Genomic DNA, 20,925 nt, shown 5'->3' on the forward strand with positions numbered 1-20,925 from the left:
CCCTGGAAAAGAGATATCCCTTCCACTTTCTCGGAAAGGCAAGGATACGATGTATCTTCCCGAAGATCCGTCCCGTGAGTGGTCAGTGCAGTACATTTGTTCACAAAGTTGTTCCTCATGAGTGAGGTGTGAAGACTGGGGAATGGTGTCTAACTCCCACAGTCGCTGGACCTCTTCGTGGAGCCGGTCCTCGTTAGTAACGATGAAAGATTTCGTTTCGTGAGCAGTGTCCGAACCAATTGAACCTAGAAGAAGCCAACCAAATGCAGAATTGAAAGCTGATGGCTGACGTGGACCACCATTCACATTACCAGGTCTCAGAAGACAAGAGAAAACCTCAGCACCCAGAAGAAGATCAATCGGTCCCGGTTTGTGACAGTCAGGATCGGCAAGAGGCAAGTCTCTCAACTGATGCCACGATGACTTATCTAGACGAACAGTTGGCATGTTGCCACAGATACTTGGCAGCGTAAGTGCCTTGATGTTGAAGAGAACCCGTCCCTTAACACCGATCTCTAATTGAATGACTCCTGACGTGGTTGCGGAAGATTGGCCTAAGCCGCTAACTCTCTGAGAACTGGCTTGACGAGGGATGCCTACGAGCTCCGCAGCACGATCGGTGATGAAGTGAGCTTGACTGCCCGAATCGATCAATGCGCGAAAGGTTTGGAAACGGCCGGATGAATCGCGAATGCCAACATTGGCGGTTGACAATAGTACTATGGACTTGTCTCCTAAGTTGGTGAGGACCTGAATTTTAGAGTCGGAAGAAGGCTCCTGGTCCGTAGACGCCGTGGAGTGTTGATACTGATCTTCCAAAGAAGCGTTTTCGTCTCGATGGAGCAAAGTATGATGTTTTTGCTGACATTTTTGACATGTAAACAAAGATTTACAATCTTTAAGATAATGAGAAGAATGAAGACAATTGAAACACCAACGGTGTGATTGAACAAACTGTAGGCGATCCTGAACTGACTTGAGTGCAAATACCTTGCACTTGGAAATGGAGTGGTCTTCCCCGCAACAGGAGCATTTCAGATAAGTGGTGGAGTTCGAGGACCTATTTGTTTTAGGCTGTCCTTTCTTAAGATCGCAAAGAAGCGCTGAAGTGCGTTTTTTGGCAGCCTGATTAAAGTTCCGTGCAAGAGGTTTGTCAATAGTACTGCTATCGCGAGTCGAAAAATGTAAGTCTCGTACAAGAGCTTCGCATTTGTTATAAAGAAACTCTTTGAGTTTCAAATATGAAGGCAGGTCGGTAGGAGACTGCAGTTGTTCGAATGCGCATCTTGTAGGTGAATCTAATTTCGACAGAATTAAATAACAAAGCACGAAGTCCCAATTATCTATTGGGAGATCCAATTCTTTTAAAATTGTTAAATCCTCATTAAATACATCGAACACGCGACGAAATTCAAAAGGATCGTTAGGCGGAAAATTGAAATTTAGCATTTCCCGCCAACACGTAAAGGCGAGTTCACGCGCGTTACGATAGCGCGCGATTAATCTTTGATATGCTTCAACGTAGTGAGCTCCTTGTACTGGAAATGTCCGAATTAACCCTAAAGCTTCTCCAGATAAACATGAGAACAAATACTGCATGCGTTCGATGTTGGATAAAGATTTGTTTTCATGAATCAGAGCGTTAAACATGTCGTAAAATTCGGGCCATTGCTTGACATTTCCAGAAAATATTGGAATGTTTATTTTTGGTAATTTAACGTTTGTGCACGCATTCGCGGTCTTACAATCGAGAGGCTGACTGGTTAACTCCTGGTAAATTTCGACAATTTGATAATACATCTCGTCAAAGGTTTCACGAATTTTATCCTCATCAATTTCGTTTGTGTCATCTAAAGCTAATATTTCCGCGTGAGACGTTTCAAATTCAAGAACTATCTTTTCCAGAGTAGTATAATGCGCTAACAATAAGTTGCACTTAGTTGCATCGTGCAAAGCGCTTTTTGCTATTTCATGTGTCTTGACTAACCTATTATTCGCTAATGTCCGTTTCCGGCGCAATGTTTGAATGGCTGGGGCCATGTTGAATAAACGCGATTGGAAACGTACCTAAAAACGAAACGAAATAAATGATAATAATTTAATCTATTATAATTATATACGCGGTAGGTCGTAAATACTATGAAATCGTAAATACTATGGTCGTAAATAAACGAAATAAATGATAATAATTTAATCTATTATAATTATATGCGCGGTAGGTCGTAAATACTCAAGAGCTAGGTACCTACCTAATTACTGTTCGAATTGATTATTATTCAAAATTTAAGAAACATTCCACAGCATATATCCGTTTTGGCATAGATAGATTATAATCTTAAAGTTCCCTAGTTTCGGCACCAAAAATGTTCGAAAAACGAACAGGGGTTGGAATAGCCGACTCAAGGGCTATTCCACACAGATAACAAATCAATTAATTATACGGTTTTTGACAGGCGAATGCGGAAACACAATGCGTAACGTTACTTCACAAGCAACTTACCGGTGAAATGATGGTGAAATCTGCATCAGCCTCATCTGTCAGCACTGGAACTGAACTGTCGTTCGTTATCACTCGTTATTTTAGATTAAATTGCGATAATAAATACGTATTATGATTATTCCGATAACACAACCGGGGATCGATAATTGACAGGTCGAACCGTTTTTGTGCAACTGGCTGGGCTCACGGCTTTCCGTCGTTTTAGCTGACTTGTGCGAACTTAAACTAAACAGTTCAAATCCTGACGATACGATTGGTTAGTACACGGCCTGTCAAAAGCAATTGGCGTTACGGAACAGATGGATTTGAGCTATTTCACATTTAATTCATTAAAAACATTATTTAGTGTACTTGCGGCACAGTCCAGAGTGTAAGATACTCTCAGTATTGCCCTGGTGTAAGACCACCATTTAGAATTGGATCGTTGTTTGAATTGGCTTTAACCGCGTTTGGTAACCAGATCTCAATAGCCAGGTACTCCTTCACCTTCCTCTTTCCCATTTTCTTTCCCCTCCTCACTACATTCAGCCTCACAAAATACCCCAATTTGGGATGCCATAGTCTGACTAGCTCCATACGGTTTAGAGCAGTTGGCACTCTTGTGCGGTATTTACATAAAAAAGTGATCATTATTTTAATTGAAATGATATTAAAACAAATTTATATGCATAGTATTTTCCTAGTATTATTAATCAGTATGATGGAAATGCCGGAAAAATGGATCAAGAATGATGAACCAGGGCATTTAAAAAAATAGTTACATTATTTCGAAATAGTCAAGTTCGTATTTGTAAAATGTGTAATTCGTGGAGAAATTAATTAATATGAAATAATTAAGTACATCCTAACCAATCGGGAATTGAAACAGTTGTTAGCGCGGTTGACTATGGGGAGGAAAGTTCAATCCTTAAATTTTTTTTTTGTTTTGACAAAACCAAATATTTTAAAATACGTCTATTGATAAAAACAGATTAGTTTAAAAAAATAGTTTTCCAATACGCTCAATTCTTAGATGCGACCGAATCTTTTTCTGATTTTTCTGTTTCAAATTTTCGTTTGAGAATCGAATATATTGTCTTCAATGATTAAGCATATATTTTTTTAATTACTTGTAAAGTATTAAATTCATTGTTTTATAATCTTATTTAACAGCTATCGGTACTTATGAAACCACACGTTATTGAAAATTTGTAAAATAAATCAAGCTTTAAATTAATTTTGTATGCCCGGAGCGCAGAAGGGCGGCAGATGATTTCTATTGGCCTGACTGAAACGACCTGACCAACACTGGCCACGGCCATACAGCGGCGGCGTTCAGCGGTTCAGCATTCATCCAGCTTCATATCCCGCTAGTCGCTAGTCGCTAGCTGGTAGCCGGTAGCTGGTAGGTGCTAGCTGATAGCGGAACGTGTTTATTGCAGCCTGCATGACTTATCCGGAGATCATACCCTCGGTGCATAACGAATGATAATGACTCCCGTAAATATGATTTAGAGACGCAATAACCTAACTGTTGTGCGCCACCCGATTCTGAAATATTGTTAGCGAGTGCAAAACATGCGACACTATATTTATGGCCAGCAATGAAGGATAGAGCCGAATCGGAAGATTAGACTCACATATAATATATTGGATAACAGCATATAATTTCTATGTATCTGCCTCCGAATGGGACATAAAAAAGAAAATTTCCTTTTCCATGCTTCAAATTCTTGATAAATTAAAACAAAAATCAGCATTGCATATTTAGAAACATATGATAAAATGAATATGCACAAATAAAATGAATTATCAGGTGGCTTTAGTGACATTTTTGAATATTTTGTTATAAATCATATATTATAAATAACGGGAAGAAGCTTTTTTGGCACGATGTTTGTATTCAAGTAAGTAAGTAAGTCATCATTTATGATTGCCGTTTAAAAATGACATAAATAGAATCCTGAATTACCAAAAATTACTAAAACTATATTTGTTTTCATGGGATTCCCTGATAATTTAAACGTGAGCAAAATGTGAAATTGACTTTATGCAGATATTATATTTATTGTTATAAATAATCAGACCCGGGATATAAAGCATCCCAAAAAATGAAAAAAAAATCTATGTTGTCTTTATTATATGCAATTAACATATTTCTGCAGTGGCTGTTTCCAGTACGGGCCTGAAAAGATCCTGAAGGAGTGCCACGAAATTAATAATTGACCCATCATTCATCACGTGACTTTAATGGCCGCCATGCACCGTTATCAAATGGCATCACACGTTGATTCAGCGCCGTGAAACTGCGAGGAATGTAAGATTTAACTGTCTCGGGCAGATCATTAAAGTACTTACCCAAATAAGTTATGTGCTGAGATACACGTAGGAAATGTTAATACGAGATATTTTCATGTGAGTTTTTGCATGCGCTATGATCATTTATGACTTTGCTTCATATCAATGGATTTCTAAGGGAGTTTTGTAGACAACTTATTGTATGCCTTTCTATTATACCTATGGTTATTTGCAATTATATTTAAAAAAATAACTACTAAATATATAAGTAGATTTAAGTTAAATTAATATTGATTGAAAAGATATGACAGTATAGCCTTCTTGTACCTATTTTCAGTGCAGTTAATTAGATCCACCATTTGTACTGTTGCATTATTCTGTAATTTTATTCTCATGTGAAAACGACATTAGTTGAAATGAACATAAATTACAAATAAACGAAACGTGGCTTTTGCCAGTAATTCCAGAATGGTCGAATAAGTGGAAAGTTTTCAGTTTAATTTACTTATGTTTAGTATAGCTATGGGTGCAATTGAAAAAAATATACTCTGTCAACTACGTAGTCAGACTTCGTTTTTAATGGCTCTAACCTTCAAACTCAAACAACGTCAGTATTTTACGATGAGTGTAGTTTGTTCCCTGCGCGCCTGCCAAATGAATGTCGAAACAGCTGTAAAAACGTGTCCCGCAGCGGCGAGTGGCGAGTGGTGAGTGTATGTATAGCGGTAGTGGGACTCGCAAATCACGCCACATATCCAATATTGAAGCCGTCACCGCGGAAATCGCGGCGAGTAATGACCCGCCGCGGCCCTGCCTAATGCCACCCCTGCCGCGATAATAACTGGCGAAATATCGCCGCCATTACTGTCATCGGCTAAAATGAGCCCGTATTTCAGAAAACAAGCGGCCGACACAATCACTACCGCTTCCACCATTACTGGCCAGCTACCGCAGCTCCTGTTCCCGTACTGCCGCTGCTGCTGCCGCTGAACTGCCCGAACTCTGTCCGCGCTCGTAGTCGTACTACGGTGGCTACGGTGATACAGTGCTACGGATGGCACTGCGAGAGGGTGGTATAACACGCGGTACTCTATACTCTACAGATTTTACACTACAAAGTACGAGTGTATGCTGTACTGTACACACGGGCGGCGTTACTTACTGCCGGCTGGAGCCAGAGGTCATGCAGCGCACGAGTGGAGCATTACTCCAGAAGCTAGTCCTCTATATTGACGGTTATAAGATTGCTGGTTTGAAGATAATCTCATGTTTGCTGATTTGGTTCGAAGATTCCTAAAGCAAAAGCTTAAGAAAACTTAGATACAAGATAAAGTTATTCTTAAGATAATGCGTGTTTTTTTTTCTAATTTGACCGTCAAAGAAAAAAACTATTACGATTTTATGAGGAATATTGTGATATTTCTCATAAGACTTAGGGGGTTTGATTTTCCCATTGTTCCACAAATCTGATGATGATCATTCGTTTCAGAAACGGCGGTGATATTTTGGGCCGATCCGCAGATAATACACAATGTTTGGGGCCGACCCGTGTGACAATTTAGGTCCGGCGATATCCCCGGCTCTCTTAACGTCTCCCAATCGTGACAAGCCACACAAAACATAACCGGACCCTCTGTGGCGCGCGTATCGCAAAATCGAACCGGCAAATCCTTCAATAAACAGTAAATGATTATGTCCGGCTGGAAATGGCCTCTGCCGCCCGTCGATATGGAAACAATCCGCCCAAACGACCATCAATCCGCCCTCCATCATTGCTCTTAAGCCGCCCACTGTTACGGCGGTCAATGTACACGCACCCGCCCTCTCCCTAACCCACCCCTCGCTCCCCAGCCCTAATCATGAACCAGCGCTGGCCAGGGTGTTCAATTTTATTCCGATCGTAATTTTGCAAACTAATTTTAGGGTAAACGACCAGCCTGTTTGGCGGGATTTGATATGCATATAATATGTGCGAAATGCTTGTCTAATAGTCAGTATCTCTTGTATTTCATTTCACAGATGAACAAATCAGGCGTAGATTATTCTTGTATGACCTATCTGACTGCTGAAAAAGCGAATAGCAAAATTATGTCTTTTTTATAGACTATGAGAGATTTGTCGCTACTCTTTTTCTGACATTTAAAAAAAATCAATGGAATATAAACATATTTGAAACACAAACACAAGAAAGTATTTGTAAATGAAAATGTGACATAATACTTTAAACTACACTATAATACCAATTGTAGCATTAAGTTATACTGGACATTGTGATGCAAATTGGTCTATAATATTTAAGTAGAACGGCTGAAGTGTGTAGTTGCCATATATCAGGGCGGTTGCAGTGGCTCTATTCGTATTTGTGGCAGCGATAATGAGTCAATTATTAGTATCTACGCGAGCGCTACTGACTGGGTAAATGGGAAACTAGCAATAAGGGATTATTATTTTACTGAGTTGTATTATTATAAGTCAAAATATTTCTCAAACAATGGGTCAATAATAACTTGTGTTGTATTGCGCGGTTTAAAATAGTACCGTTAGAGAAAAATTTCATAAAATTAGTTAAAATCTAATATACCTAATGAAAAATTAACTGAAAGAGAATCTCTTTAATAAAATCTTGAAAACAACAATAAAAAAGTTTTTCTAAACTCAATATGTAATTATAAATTGAGGGCAAATATGAAATCAGAATAAGTAAATTGCTATGATGCGCATTAACTGGTGGAATAATAATGATAATGAACAAGGATTATTTTTTTCTTCTATTTGTCGATCTTGATACGTGTCGCAGAAGACACGATCAAAATTGACGCATCTAACCTCATAGGGGAAATATTAATTAAGATTTAATTGTACTATAGAGGTAATGTTTCTTAGAAAAAAAAGTGCAACTTGTATGTGTACAATAATAAGTAGAGTGTAATATTTTCTTTCACCTAAAAAAATTTAAGGGGTAAAAAATTGAAAAAAGAAAATCTCTGAAAAATTCTCCAAATGCAATTTTTTTCGTATTTTTATGTTATTAGGCACATTTTTGAAGACGTGAGATGGTCAACGTACAGAAAAATAGTCAAAAATTATGATTCATTCTACAATTGGACCAAACAATGTATTTTGTTATCTTTTATATTTCGTGCTGATCCACGAAATTCATATGAAACCCAAAGACCACAGTAATTTAAAGCTGTCAATAGCGACCAATATTTTACAATGTCAACGGTGTGACAAGCCAGAATGAGCTTTGCATTAAACTTATTGAAAGGTAATTCAAAATGCCACGGCCAGATTCAAACCGTTCACCGTGATATTATGAAACTTCCAATTTTAATACACCGCTGACAGTTCCACAATTGATTGAAGAAAGATTTAGAATGACGAGAATAACAGTGAATTGAGTCATATCATAAGTAAGTATACATAATTCGTTGACCAAGCCTTTTAAGGTTCCCTGGATTTATTTTTTGGAAGCATCGGCTTTTTCTCTTGAACTCCTCAAACGGTCGTACATGGCCTTGTATTTGTTTCCACATTCGGCGAACTAATTGGCGTCCTCTCTCTCAAATTTTCATGATATTAGTAACAGAACTGTATTGTTAGACTGGCTTTGCTTGTCAAGTTTTTATAAACGACTCCTGCGTTCAGTCCTCGATTAATTATGCGTACCAAAGGGTAAAAAAATTCTTCCGATACTCGATTGGAAAATACTCAACTAATGACTTTCGACATTCCAATAATGGACAACACACCCAGCATTTGACGTATACTAAAATTTTATAAGTTTTGACGCAAAAGTACAGAGAGGAAGCGAGGGCCAGTGGGGACGCGGGTAATGGAACTGGAAATTGGAGTAAAACATCGAAAAGGGGTGGTGGCCATAGGGGATGAGTTGTCGCGCAAAAATGCCAATACTTTGGAAGCGCAACGCTATCGGACACGACTTACGAGGTTTTGCCCCATGGCGCGAATGCGGTTGTAACTTTTGTTTAGTGTAACGAGATTATGTCAGTTTAATTGTGGCAATCAAAATTCTGCAACATGGAGAGCAGAGAGTTGGTATCGCGGAGGGATTTTCTTTATATTCTGCATTTTGACCACCAAATTACGTTAATTTGAATAAATGCACTTGTAACTAGTAGGGACATACGTACGGAGGTATGTGTTTTTTTACTGACACCATGCAGTAGGTGCCAGTATGACTATAGCACTCATTGTGGGGAATGTCACGAGGCGGAAATTTTGGGGAAGAGTATGAAGAGGAACATAAGAAGTCTCTAAACAGTTAAACAGATTTAATGTTTTCATTCTGGCATGACTGAGAGTATTGTCCACCCTTGAACGAAGTACATTACCTTAATGTAATGATACAACATCTAAAAATATATATACAAAAGTGTTGTACTGAGAGTGTTGTCCACCGTTGAACGAAGTACATTACAATAATGTAAAGATACATCATCTAAAAATATAAATACAAAAGTATTGTACCCTTGACTTTTTTCTCAAATAATAATACACAATTGGGTTGACTATTATTAATACACATAAAAAATATCGAACAAGGATCCAATTGTTTTTTTTTTAAATTCTTTTACCACACACATAGATTAAAAGCATCCAAAGTCATAAGATATATTGAAAAAATTTTTCATTAATATTTTCGACACAAAAACAAATAATGATGATAGGTATACTGTTATTATTGTTAGATCAAGGGTTTACGATGTGAGGATTTAAATTCTATTGAAATAATTTTTTAGAATTTTTAACATAATGTTGACCGATTAATCATATGATTGAAATAAGTTTTGAGGTATTTATATAACGTTGTATTCTTTAGTCACTGCCTGCATCTACGAAGACAAAACGTTGAATTTTCTGTGATTGTATTTTCCATCAAATGACCAAGAAAATCATTCATTCAAATAATGAACCATTGTAAAAACGGATTAAGTACAACTATTAAAAGGTCGTTAAAAAAGCAATTAGGATTCAAAACAATATTATAATGGGGTATTATTAAGCTTCATAACAATGCAAAATTCAATTGAAATCAAAGAACATGATATTTTTATTCTAATGAATGAATTGTTTAACTTTATAAACAATGATTAGGGAGTACTAAATACTAAACAATATTTTGATGACTATAAAAAGACTTATAGTAAAATTAGTAGTTAGGTGTGGTTAAAGAAATCGCCAGCAATGGAAGTCCCTTTAAAAAATGGTGGTCCCGAGATTTTCAAAAAGTTGTTTATTTTAACAATTGTGTCAGTTTTAAACAGCGGGATGGAATTAATGGATCGACAAGAATTTGAGTCGGAATATGTGTGTAAGTTAATTTTATAATAGTCATTATTCTTCACCGTTAAGAGGTCCCTCAGTCAAATCCAAGATAAAGCTGCAGTAGGCAAATCGTCTATACAACACAATAGAGTACGTTTGTTTGATATTATTGCCTTTGGTTTTGTTTGAAATCATCAATGTATAAAATAATACTATTTTTTTCTATTACTTGTTGATGTAGGTATATATCTCTTTACCAATTTTATTTTGCTATATTTTACTGTACTTACTGTTCTACATTGTAATCTCTGTAATATATTGGTGAATGGAGACTGTTAAAAATAAAAATCCGAAAGAAAATTATGAAATTAATCAAGGATTTTAGTAAAAAGAATTGTGGAATTTTTGAAGATAGGTAGGTACAACTAACCGCTGACAAGTTTAATAATGATTTATTTTTAATAATTAAATTATTTTTATGTTTTTTCACATTGAGATTTCCAGTCATGTGACATACATTCTTCATTTTGCTTTTAAAAAAACTCTCCATTATATACTGACGTTTTAGGATTCATGTTCAAATGATAGCAGTGTTTGATTTCATTGTATAATGTTCAAATGAATGCCGGTTTTATATTTTAATTTGATGGAAATAAATCACCATACATTCCACTATTTAATCATGATAATCGACATGTTTCAAATACAACATTAATAAATATAAATATTACGAAAATATATAGATACCTTCAGACAAAGTAATTATAATTTTTAGTTAAATTAATTCAAATAAATAAATTTAATAATACTACAATGAAGTGTGATTAAAAGTATTATAACTAACAAACAAACTATCAAGCCGTTCCCCGCAGGGGTAGGCAGAGGGGACGGACCGCCAAACAACTCGGTTTTGGCACACACTCTTTGCCTCATTCACATTCATACATCGTCTCATACATACTCTTCTATTATTCTGACTCTTGACATAGCCCGACTCAAGTATCTGATTCACTTGATCGTGCCACGTCTTTCTCGGACTTCCCCGACCTTTGCTAAAATATTATAAAATTGGTAAGTATTGTATTCACATGACACAAGTTTTTCTAAATTAATACAATAGTTTCAAGAAGTAACTAATATGTCCAAATAACAAAAATAAATAAGAAAGCCAAATTAGCCAATCTCCCTGACTAAAGAACATTTCGGTAATAATATTATTTGCCAATGACCCCGTCTGAAGAACATTTCGGTGGTAACGTTATTTGCCAATCTCCCTGACTAAAGAATAATTTGGTGGTAATATTATTTGCCCATCTCCCTGACTGAAGAACATTTCGTTGGTAATATTATTTGCTAATCTCCCCGACTGAATAACATTTCGTTGGTAATATTATTTGCAAATCTCCCTGACTGAAGAACGTTCTGTTGGTAATATTATTTGCCAATCTCCCTGAATGAAGAACATTTCGTTGGTAATATTATTTGCCAATCTCTCTGACTGAAGAACATTTCACTGATTAAAAATATTTTAAAGGTGTATAAAGTGTGAAAACAATACCAGGGAAAAAATAACTATTAAAAAGAGCTTTGATTTAAATTATGAATAAATTTTTGGTCAGTTAGCAGATAATTTTATGCAAACATGAGTTTTACGTTCAAACTAACAAATCGGAACATTTAAAATATAATTTTGATCGGTTTTTTCGCATTTGTAAATAAGCAAATGGTTTAAATTAAGATTTTTACTATAATTTACAGATCCAGTAGCATCTTCGACTTATACAACAACCTTCATTCACGAGGGGAGGGAATTCACCCTCAGTTCTACCAAAACAACATGGAATGAGGCCAAATTCATTTGCCAGTATGTATGCTTTTCGTCCACCAATCAACTAAATTCCAGTTTTTACTTGTTGTCCTTTCAAGAAACAAGGTTTTTTCTACCTCGGTTTTAATTCCTTAATTTTAAAAAAAGTGTTGATTACCACCACACTTTGTGTTCTATATTTATTAGATGATGCTCTTATCCAGAAAATAAATAATTGAGCAGCCAAAAGTGTTAAACAAATTGCATGAAATCAATTGTGACGATAATGGGAAGTTCGGGTCATCCCGTCAATGTTGAACATACTTGGTGGTTGGGAGCAACTAACGTGCGTTGTGCGGCCCGTCTGGAGGCAACTATTAAACCAACTGATTACTTGTCCTACTGTAAGTTTATTTCTAGATTTATAACGTATTTTGACTTTAAGGAGCGAGAATGCAACCTTAGCCATCTTGGACGACTTCGAGAAGGCATTATATTTGGCAGAGGCGATGGCAGAAACTGACCACTGTAAGAATGATCACATTCAGTTTTAATATAAGAATTGTCTAACAAGATGCTTTTTTAATTAAATTCTTGTACTTGACTTTCATCTTTATGTAAATAAGCTTGGACCTGGTTCGAAAAGTTTTAACCGTTTAGTTGAAAGAAAAATAGTGCTGACATTGAAAATGAGAAGATTTTTTGGATTTTCTGTGTGATGTAGATTCACCAGCGTCGATGAACGATCCAAGTTAGTGTAATTGTTTAAAGAAGGATAGCCATGATGTAAATCATCTAAAATTTCAATTTTTAGACCGTAATAAGTACACTCCGTAGAAATAAGCATCCCAATTTTATTGAAGCGATAAGGAAAGATGCAATGCTATTAATTATTTTCTTAGATATGGAATCCGTCTGGATTGGTTCTCGCAAGGACAGTGAGACTAACTCTTTCTACTGGATTACTTCTCGCAAAGCTCTGCCAAGGATGAAGAATAATATGTGGAACGCTCACCAACCCCAGAGACCGTCGGGCGAGAATGCTTTTCCTGTTGTAAGTCAGATTTTCCTTTAAACTCTGTTCACGCCATTGATGACTGAGGAAGTTGTTGGCCCTGAACTATACCAGTGCGTGTTGGACCTCTGCACGAATTTTGAAGATCAATTCAAACCAGTTGAAATTGATTTCATAGATTTGTTTTTAATTTTCTGAAAGATGTCCCTCTATATCACAAACTTTCTATCTTAAAAATATTTGGGTTAGTAATAACTAAAGTTCACTTTTAATTTAGTGGATAAACAGAACTGATGTTCCAATGCCGGAACAAGGGGCAGATTGCGTGGCTTTACAAAGAGGCCACCATGATGAGCCCATCTTCCTGGACCTCTACTGTAACGCCAAGAGAGGCTTTGCCTGCGAAAAAGGTACCTAAGTAGTTTATCATGACTATTTTATTTCATTTTATTATTTATTTACATTAACTCTATACAAGAGACGTATTCACAGTGTGTCATATTTGAAGTTCAGAGAAGGAGAACGGTTTGAGGGGTTAGTGTTTTCAGGAGTTACGAAAAAATGAATCAATCCTATTGCCGTAAAAGGCAATGACTCCAGTTCAAGAAGTCAAAGGTCTCCGTCAACCAACCTCTATCGACGTGGCCCAACGCATTTGTTGGGCAGGCGCATCCAAGACCTGGAAAAACCTCATCCCTAAACCCGGGCACCCCTGGTAAGTCACCAAACTTAGCAAACCACTTGGTTGATCTATGGCAGAGGTGTTGGTTATTAATATCAGCTTTCCAATTTGAAAATTTTACGCCGGATTCATCCCGCGCTTTGAAAGTGTAATGCGACCAATATTTAATTGCTCATATTTTCAGCTGCCGTCAAGCACGAAGTTTCTCCTGGAGTTGAAGAGGTAATGGAAGTACAGTGTGATGCGCATACGTACAAAATTTTCACAGCGGAAGCTAACTGGGAAGAGGCGGTGGGAATCTGTAACTCTTTTGGGCTGATGTAAGTAATTACTTGTCAATATCTTTTATAGCTTACTTATGTGATTGTCACAATTCATTGAGATTTTAAGTCATGTTATGCGGACTGTTTTAGTCTCGATAGAGTGCGAAAAAAAGGCTTTCATCATTATAAAATATGCAAGTTCTTTCCTGTTTCAGTTTGGCAACATTTGATAGCGTGAGATGCCTAGAAAAGATTGGAAGCAAAATGATGAAAATGCGACCCTGTAAGTATAACCAGTAGTGTGCCCTCTCTGATTATTAAATGGAATACAACAACTATTTGATCAATTGTTGAAAAGTGTGCACTATTTATGTATGGACATTTATTTTAACAGCCTTGGAAAATGCCTGGATAGGCGGAAAGGGAGAAGGGGGAGAGTGGAGCTGGCTGTCCACCGGCGAGCTGATCTCCAATTCAGGAATTCAGAACTCTCAAGATCCTTTGCAAGAGAAATGGCCACCATTCAGGTATACTCAGATTCGTTTATATATATATTTTCCATTAGAAGATTGAAAGGCAAAGGCAGAATATACTGGTGTAATGCTACCAAGTTTATCTTTTTTGGTTCCTCTCGTGAGAGAATACAATCATAATGGTTCGATAATTTAAAGTTCTACAACCTTCACTATTGTGCAAATGCTGCCATATCTTATTTACTGAAGCTTTCGTGCTTAAAGTTGCTCTAACAGTGGATATTTGTTCTTTTTGAGTCTATTCCTAAAGCTAACCACCAGTTTCTTAAGAAGAAAGTTGTGAATGTGACCTTCGGCCATAGAATAAAGAAGAACTCAAAAATGCGATGTGGGCGTGTTTCACAAATCGCCAAAGCTTGGCCAGTCGGGCCTAAAATTTCCAATACAAAACCATGTTTCGTCATTATGAAATTCAAATCGGATGGCGTTATGCGATGTCAGGCAAGTATAAGAGAGGCAGCGCGCGTGCTAAATAGGTTACTAAGTCAGTGACGACACTCGTTTCATATCTATGAGGAATGTATTTTAATTATGTATTATCTACCAGTGCCTTCAGCAAATACCCTAAAAGTAGTGGCTGTGTGTACCGTAATGCTTATGCTTAAACTTTGATCACGGTGTGAATGTTTACACAGTTGGGTCGGAATAGGTAAACAGTAATAATAATTACTTATCCGTAGTCAGATTAAGACTTCTCCCGAGACGAAATACATAAGTGTACGCCCGCTTCACTGCCGCCGACTCTGCACTAATATCCCGTGTGGTAGATCTGTTTAGTTTTTGTTGTGAAATGTTTAATTATTTTGAACATGGGAAAGTGTTGTGTGTCACAGAGATCACGTACCCCAGAAGTTGCGGGGATGCCTCATGATAGACAGACATGTCTGCAACGAGACGGTCTTCCTAGAGGCGAGGTGCGACAGGCAAAGGAATTTCATTTGTCAACGTAAGTTAACATTTTAAATATAACTTAGTCCTAGTCCTAGCTTGACGGCCGGCGTGGTCTAGTGGTATACGCTTTTGACTACAGATCCGAAGGTCGCGGGTTCGAACCCGGCGTGCGCAAATAAATTTTATTTGATTAATTTGTGTTATTTCACAATTAATTAATTAAAATAATATATAGTATATTTGCGGCACGTTACAGAGTGGAAGATACTCTCAGTATCGCCCTGGTGTAAGACCACCATTCAGAATTGAAACGTTGCTTGAAATGGCTTTAGCCGTGTTTGGTGACCAGATCTGAATAGCCAGGTACTTCCCCACCTTCCTCTTCCCCATCTCCCTCCCCTCCCCAATACCCTCAGCCTCACATCATACCCCAATTGGGGATGCCATAGTCTCACTGGCTCCAGACGGGAGCAGTTGGGACTCTTGTGCGGTAATACTGTAAAAAAAAAAAAAAAAAAAAGCGAGGCAGCTCTCGATCACGTCCTCACCGATGCTGATGCGTATTAAGTTTTGGCTTAAAAAATATAGAATTAGCAACAGCGAATATTTTTTTCTGTCAGGCTTAAAGATATGTTTTTTTCTTAAGCCCCCGCATACCCAATTTTCTACCGATTTATAACAAGTTTCTCGCTAACGCTTTAAGTTTTTAAGTTTAAAAAAGTTATTTTTGAAGAATAATATATACACATTTGTTATGTCGAAACGTTAATTATATTAAATCCCCTCGATAGAAGAAAATCGCAAAATAAGCTCTGAAAATTATTAAAAATACTATTATTCTGTTATTTAATGTATTATCTATAAATGCAATTAAAGTATTTGTCAAGAGATTTTTGCTATATTCGAAACGAGTAGTGTTTTATTAAATATTTTCACCATTTTCATTTAATTATTATCGTTATTTAATAGTAGCGCGCTCCCTCTAACCTTCGTATTTACATATCTCCCCTTCAAACAATCTTTGAACGCTTACTATGGGGCCTTAATAATCAATCTGATATTTTCAAATGCACATTGCATTTGTTTACTAGAAATAAAATGAAAAATATTAACTTTTATAGCAAATATTTTGAATGTCAAATTGAATATCTACGGGGTAAAAATAAATGCCACCGATGGAAATTAAGGCCGCAATTTGATTGCCGGTCAGCTGGTCTAAACCACTAAGCTCCGTCGGCTTATTCCAAACCCGCCAAATAATTCAATATAACTAGGATTTCATTACACAATTATTGCTTATTATAGTTTTTAGCCTGTAAACAACTTAATTTTAAAGATAAAGATTTTTAGCAACAAACAAAATAATCTCATATTTTCAAATTTCTTGATTTTCCATACAAAATTGCAAATCATTGGATATTTAAATCTCCACATAGACTAATGTTTTAAGCAAGGTTATTAAATTTTTTATGTAACATTTTTCTATATTTTTCAATACACCTTTGATATTTTAAGAACATGCTTTAGAGAAGCACAAAAAAGAAAAGCGGTTTAGGTGAGACCGAAAATTTATTCTTCATTATTTCTCGTCACACCCATTTTTTTTCTTCTCTGTTCTTGTTTCTGAAACAAATTAAATGGATATTAATTTTGCTTAAATAAAACAAAATACGCTATTTTCAACATTTAACACGATTCTTAAATCTGCCCAAGTCATTATAATGTATATATTTTTAACTGTTTGCTCCAACAGTTGATGATGTCGACAGACCCCGGCAGCCTAATGTGTCAGAGCTTATCCTAAATCAGTACCTACATGAGGATCAGAACCAATATTACGTTCTGGTACCGCAGGCACTGCCCTACGATGGTGCCACCAAGTACTGCAAGCTGCTCAATGGGTCCTTGGCCTCCGTCACCGACCAAGACGTGCTGATTCACTTGCTGCTAGCGATGGGGGAGCCCATTCAAGATCGTGAGTGTTCTTCCCAGACTATTCTTCGGGAATAATTCTTCTGGAATTGTTCTACTGTAATCAGGATGGTTCTTCTGTATCTGGATAGATCTTCTGGAATTGTTCTACTGTTATCAGGATGGTTCTTCAGTAACCTGGATAGATCTTCGGGAATGTCCTTCTGGAAACTGAATTGTTTCTTGTAATTGTTACCCGTCACAATTTAGCATGTTTCACCTTATAGTCTGTTATCCTAATCAAATAAGACAACGTTGATAATGCTAATTGCCAAAAACAATTTTAAAAACCACTTTTTCAGAATGTATTGAAGGCACGCCTAACAAAAGCATCTTGAAATGAGAAAGACACAAATAATTATGGGAAAAAACAAAAACATATATATGCTTGCCAATTATCTATTGATCATCTCCAAAAATTTCTCTTTTAGTCCCACAATATTCCTCAACTTGAGATTCTATTGTTTCACTGGATCTTCGTTATTGGGGTATTTGCATAAGCAATTAGGCAATAAAACATTTTTAGGGAGATATTTGGTGGTATCCTATCTCCAGAATGCAATCAATGTTTTTTTCTTCGAGACATGGCACTGAGGGAGAACAGTGTTGCTTGGCTTAGTCTACAACTATGGGTGTCATTTGAAATCATTTTTAAATCATAAGTTCTGGGTCAGCATTCTACGTTGCTGAATTTGTTTTTTTCAAGCCTATCAAAACATTTCGTATTTTTCAAGCAATTTCGAACACTCAAAACTAATTGGCCGATTAGCTTTAATAAATGTTTTTTTCAGCTGTTAAACATGTGTGGGTATCTGGAAACCTGGTACATGATCCCTCGACAGGAGAGTTGGGTTGGAAGGATCCAAAAACAGGAATGCCTCTGCCAGGACCTGAAGGAGTAAGTTTTCCAGTAATGTTTTTTTTTTTTTTTTTTTTTTATATTTACTCCACACAGGAGGCCCTGAAGAAAATAATTTCCCTCAGGGCCTATGTCATCTTTGGGGATGCTGTGTGGAGGGTCTTTTTGTGGAGAGGAAGGAGTGAACATGGGTCTTGAAGAGTCCCATGTTGTAGGAGGGAGGAAACACAGAGGCCGGCAGTTCGTTCCACAGCCGAGCTGTTGAACTTAAGAACGAATCGTAGAAGCGACCCGTTCTCATGTGACAAGTGTCAACTGTGTACAAATGTTGGGCGCGCGTTTGGCGTGTATCCCGACTACGCACCGGTGCCGAAGGGATCAATGACGCTAGTTCTTCAGAGCATCTTCCATTGTAATACCGATAGAACAAGGACAGCATACCTACCTGACGCCTGTGCTCTAAAGATTGCAGTCCGTTTGTTAAGATTGGGGAATCTATCAAACGGACCGCCCGTTTCTGCACAGAGTCAAGGGTTTTTTTCAGGTATTTTGGGGCTCCAGACCAGAGATGGCTGCCAAATTCGACAGTAGGGCGCACTTGCGATTTGTACAGGGTGAGCAGTTGTGTACTATTAAAGTATCTGCGGGCCCTGTACAGTACGCCCAGCTTCTGAGAGGCCAACTTTACTCTAGCTTCGATGGAGCCCCCGTACCTGAGCTGGTCACTTATAGTTACACCAAGCATATCAATGGAAGGCCTGTTCGGAAGATTGCTTCCGTTGAAGGAGACTAGATTATCATTTGGATCCCTTTTAGACGTAATCAGACAGGATTGGGTCTTTGAAACATTAAATTCGACGAGATTATTTTTACCCCAGGAGGAAATACTCTCGAGATAACCGTCCATTCTCTGCTTCAAAGCCCTCCGAGCCGTTGGAGTTGCAGCCGTTGGAGCCGTTGGAATGTACAGAAAAAGAAAAAAAAATATTCCGATTATTTTTGTAAACTATTTTATTAATACAGATTTATAATCCCATTTTAACAAATGAATGAAATAAAACCAACACATACAATACACAACAATACCACATTTTTTGTCTAAAATGACCAAATGTCTAAATTGAAACCTTCAAGGCCAAGGTTGAAAACATCAAGATAACTAGAGGTATTTTTTAGCAGCAAGATACCTCTTACTAATTCTGTGCGGGGCCAGCACATCCGTTCTGCCACGTTGAATACACAGCAGGTTATAGTGTCAACCTTCTCTGATACTCTCTTCAGAATTAATAGAATTAATTTGAATTTCCTTTGTGCAAAGTTTTGTTCAATCCATGGAAAAATGACTTATGAATGCTTTGAGATTGGTGATAATTTTTTATGCCATATCTATCAATTGTACCGATCCCAGTATGCCACTTTACTTCTCAGATTATCAAAGAACTACCATTTCTCGTAACGGGCGTTATAAAAATTATCTTTTCTGTGTCTGAGAATCGGGCAAATGCCAAAATAGTGCTCTTCGGGCTCCATTAAGCGCAGGTGCAGCCAAGTATGGCTCTATGGTCCATAATAATAATTTTTTATCATCAATAAATAGTCTTCTCTGTCTATACCCAATAGAGGGAAGATAAATTGCTGTAGCCGCCTACATCAAGGGAAAATGGCACAATTATTGATATTTATTGACTTCCTTATCCTCATTTACAAAATGATAAAACAGCATTTGATATCCCGTAGCAAAATTTTGTCAGACCACTAACATACAATTTTCAGAATCTCCCGTGGTGTGAAGATGAAGAGGTTGAAGTTGAAGAAGCTTGTCTTAACCTCGACCGAGACAGTCCGCTGGAGGGAGTCATTTATGGCATGCCATGTGACACCAAACAACAATTCATCTGCGTTGTTGGTAAGAAAAAATTTCTATAAAATGTTTGTTTTGTTGACTCTTAATTTTCGTTTGATAATCTCTAATAAGATATTTATTCAGATTTTCTAAGGCCTACTATTTTGATCATCATCACCATTGTCAACCATCTGCTATCACGTTGAATATATCCAAGACGAGCTGTTTAGTTAACTTATTACCCTGCGTTAATTTCTAATCTTGTGTCATGATCATTACTATGTACCAGGTTTCACGGAAATTACATGAACCCATTTTATTAAATGAATGTTTTTTGTCAACTGCAGAAAAAGCGGAGCACTCATATGAACCACCTGGCAGTAAGCTTCAAATACCAACTTCAAGTGTTTTCCAACAACAAGTTCAACAAAATCAGCTGAACAGCCAACAGCCAAATGGACATCTACCGTTTGGCGGTCAAAATTCACCACCGTTTGGAGATCAACAACCGCCATCTTTTGGCGGTCAACAACTACCACCCGTTCAAAAACCACCCTCATTCGGCAGTCAACCAACACCTCAGCAATCGTTTTCAAGTCAACAACCACTTCAAAAATTACCCCAACAATCGTCTGGTCTACCACAACTAATGCCTTCTACGTACAGAAAAAACGAATTTCCAGAAGGATCGAATTCACCAACGGCAAATTTGCCAAATACTTATGGTCCCAGTGAATTTTCGGATTAACTCGATGGATGAAATCTCGTTATTATGCCACTGCATTACCAAAAAGATCCACATAACTTTGTGCGTCCGAAGTATCTGCAATAACACTCGGAAATTTAAAATTATTTTAGATTTAATCGGATACATTTCAGTGAAATTGTTAGAATCACAGAAAACAAACACTGAAACCGATCAGAACCGTAACAATTATGAAAGTGAGGATTTTTCGATAGTCTGCTCGAAATATAAAAATAAACAAACAGCTTCT

The 20,925-nt window shown here is 37.1% G+C and overlaps 1 protein-coding gene across 1 annotated transcript in view; it reads left to right on the forward strand.

Annotated features, from left to right (window-relative positions):
• Positions 1–281: 281 nt before the first annotated feature.
• Positions 282–20,925, forward strand: part of LOC149421677 (uncharacterized) — a 30,596-nt gene continuing 9,952 nt past the window's right edge. Inside the window, exons 1-12 of the mRNA XM_089634308.1 lie at positions 282–469; positions 12,319–12,401; positions 12,776–12,927; positions 13,166–13,298; positions 13,755–13,890; positions 14,049–14,116; positions 14,228–14,360; positions 15,200–15,312; positions 17,011–17,232; positions 18,020–18,126; positions 19,861–19,993; positions 20,278–20,471. Coding sequence (XP_089490434.1) covers positions 282–469; positions 12,319–12,401; positions 12,776–12,927; positions 13,166–13,298; positions 13,755–13,890; positions 14,049–14,116; positions 14,228–14,360; positions 15,200–15,312; positions 17,011–17,232; positions 18,020–18,126; positions 19,861–19,993; positions 20,278–20,471 — 1,662 coding nt within the window. The remainder of the gene's footprint in view (positions 470–12,318; positions 12,402–12,775; positions 12,928–13,165; positions 13,299–13,754; positions 13,891–14,048; positions 14,117–14,227; positions 14,361–15,199; positions 15,313–17,010; positions 17,233–18,019; positions 18,127–19,860; positions 19,994–20,277; positions 20,472–20,925) is intronic.

Source organism: Hesperophylax consimilis, chromosome 8 (genome assembly GCF_061612785.1).
Source record: "Hesperophylax consimilis isolate HC1 chromosome 8, BYU_Hcon_1.0, whole genome shotgun sequence".
Lineage (NCBI taxonomy): Eukaryota > Metazoa > Arthropoda > Insecta > Trichoptera > Limnephilidae > Hesperophylax > Hesperophylax consimilis.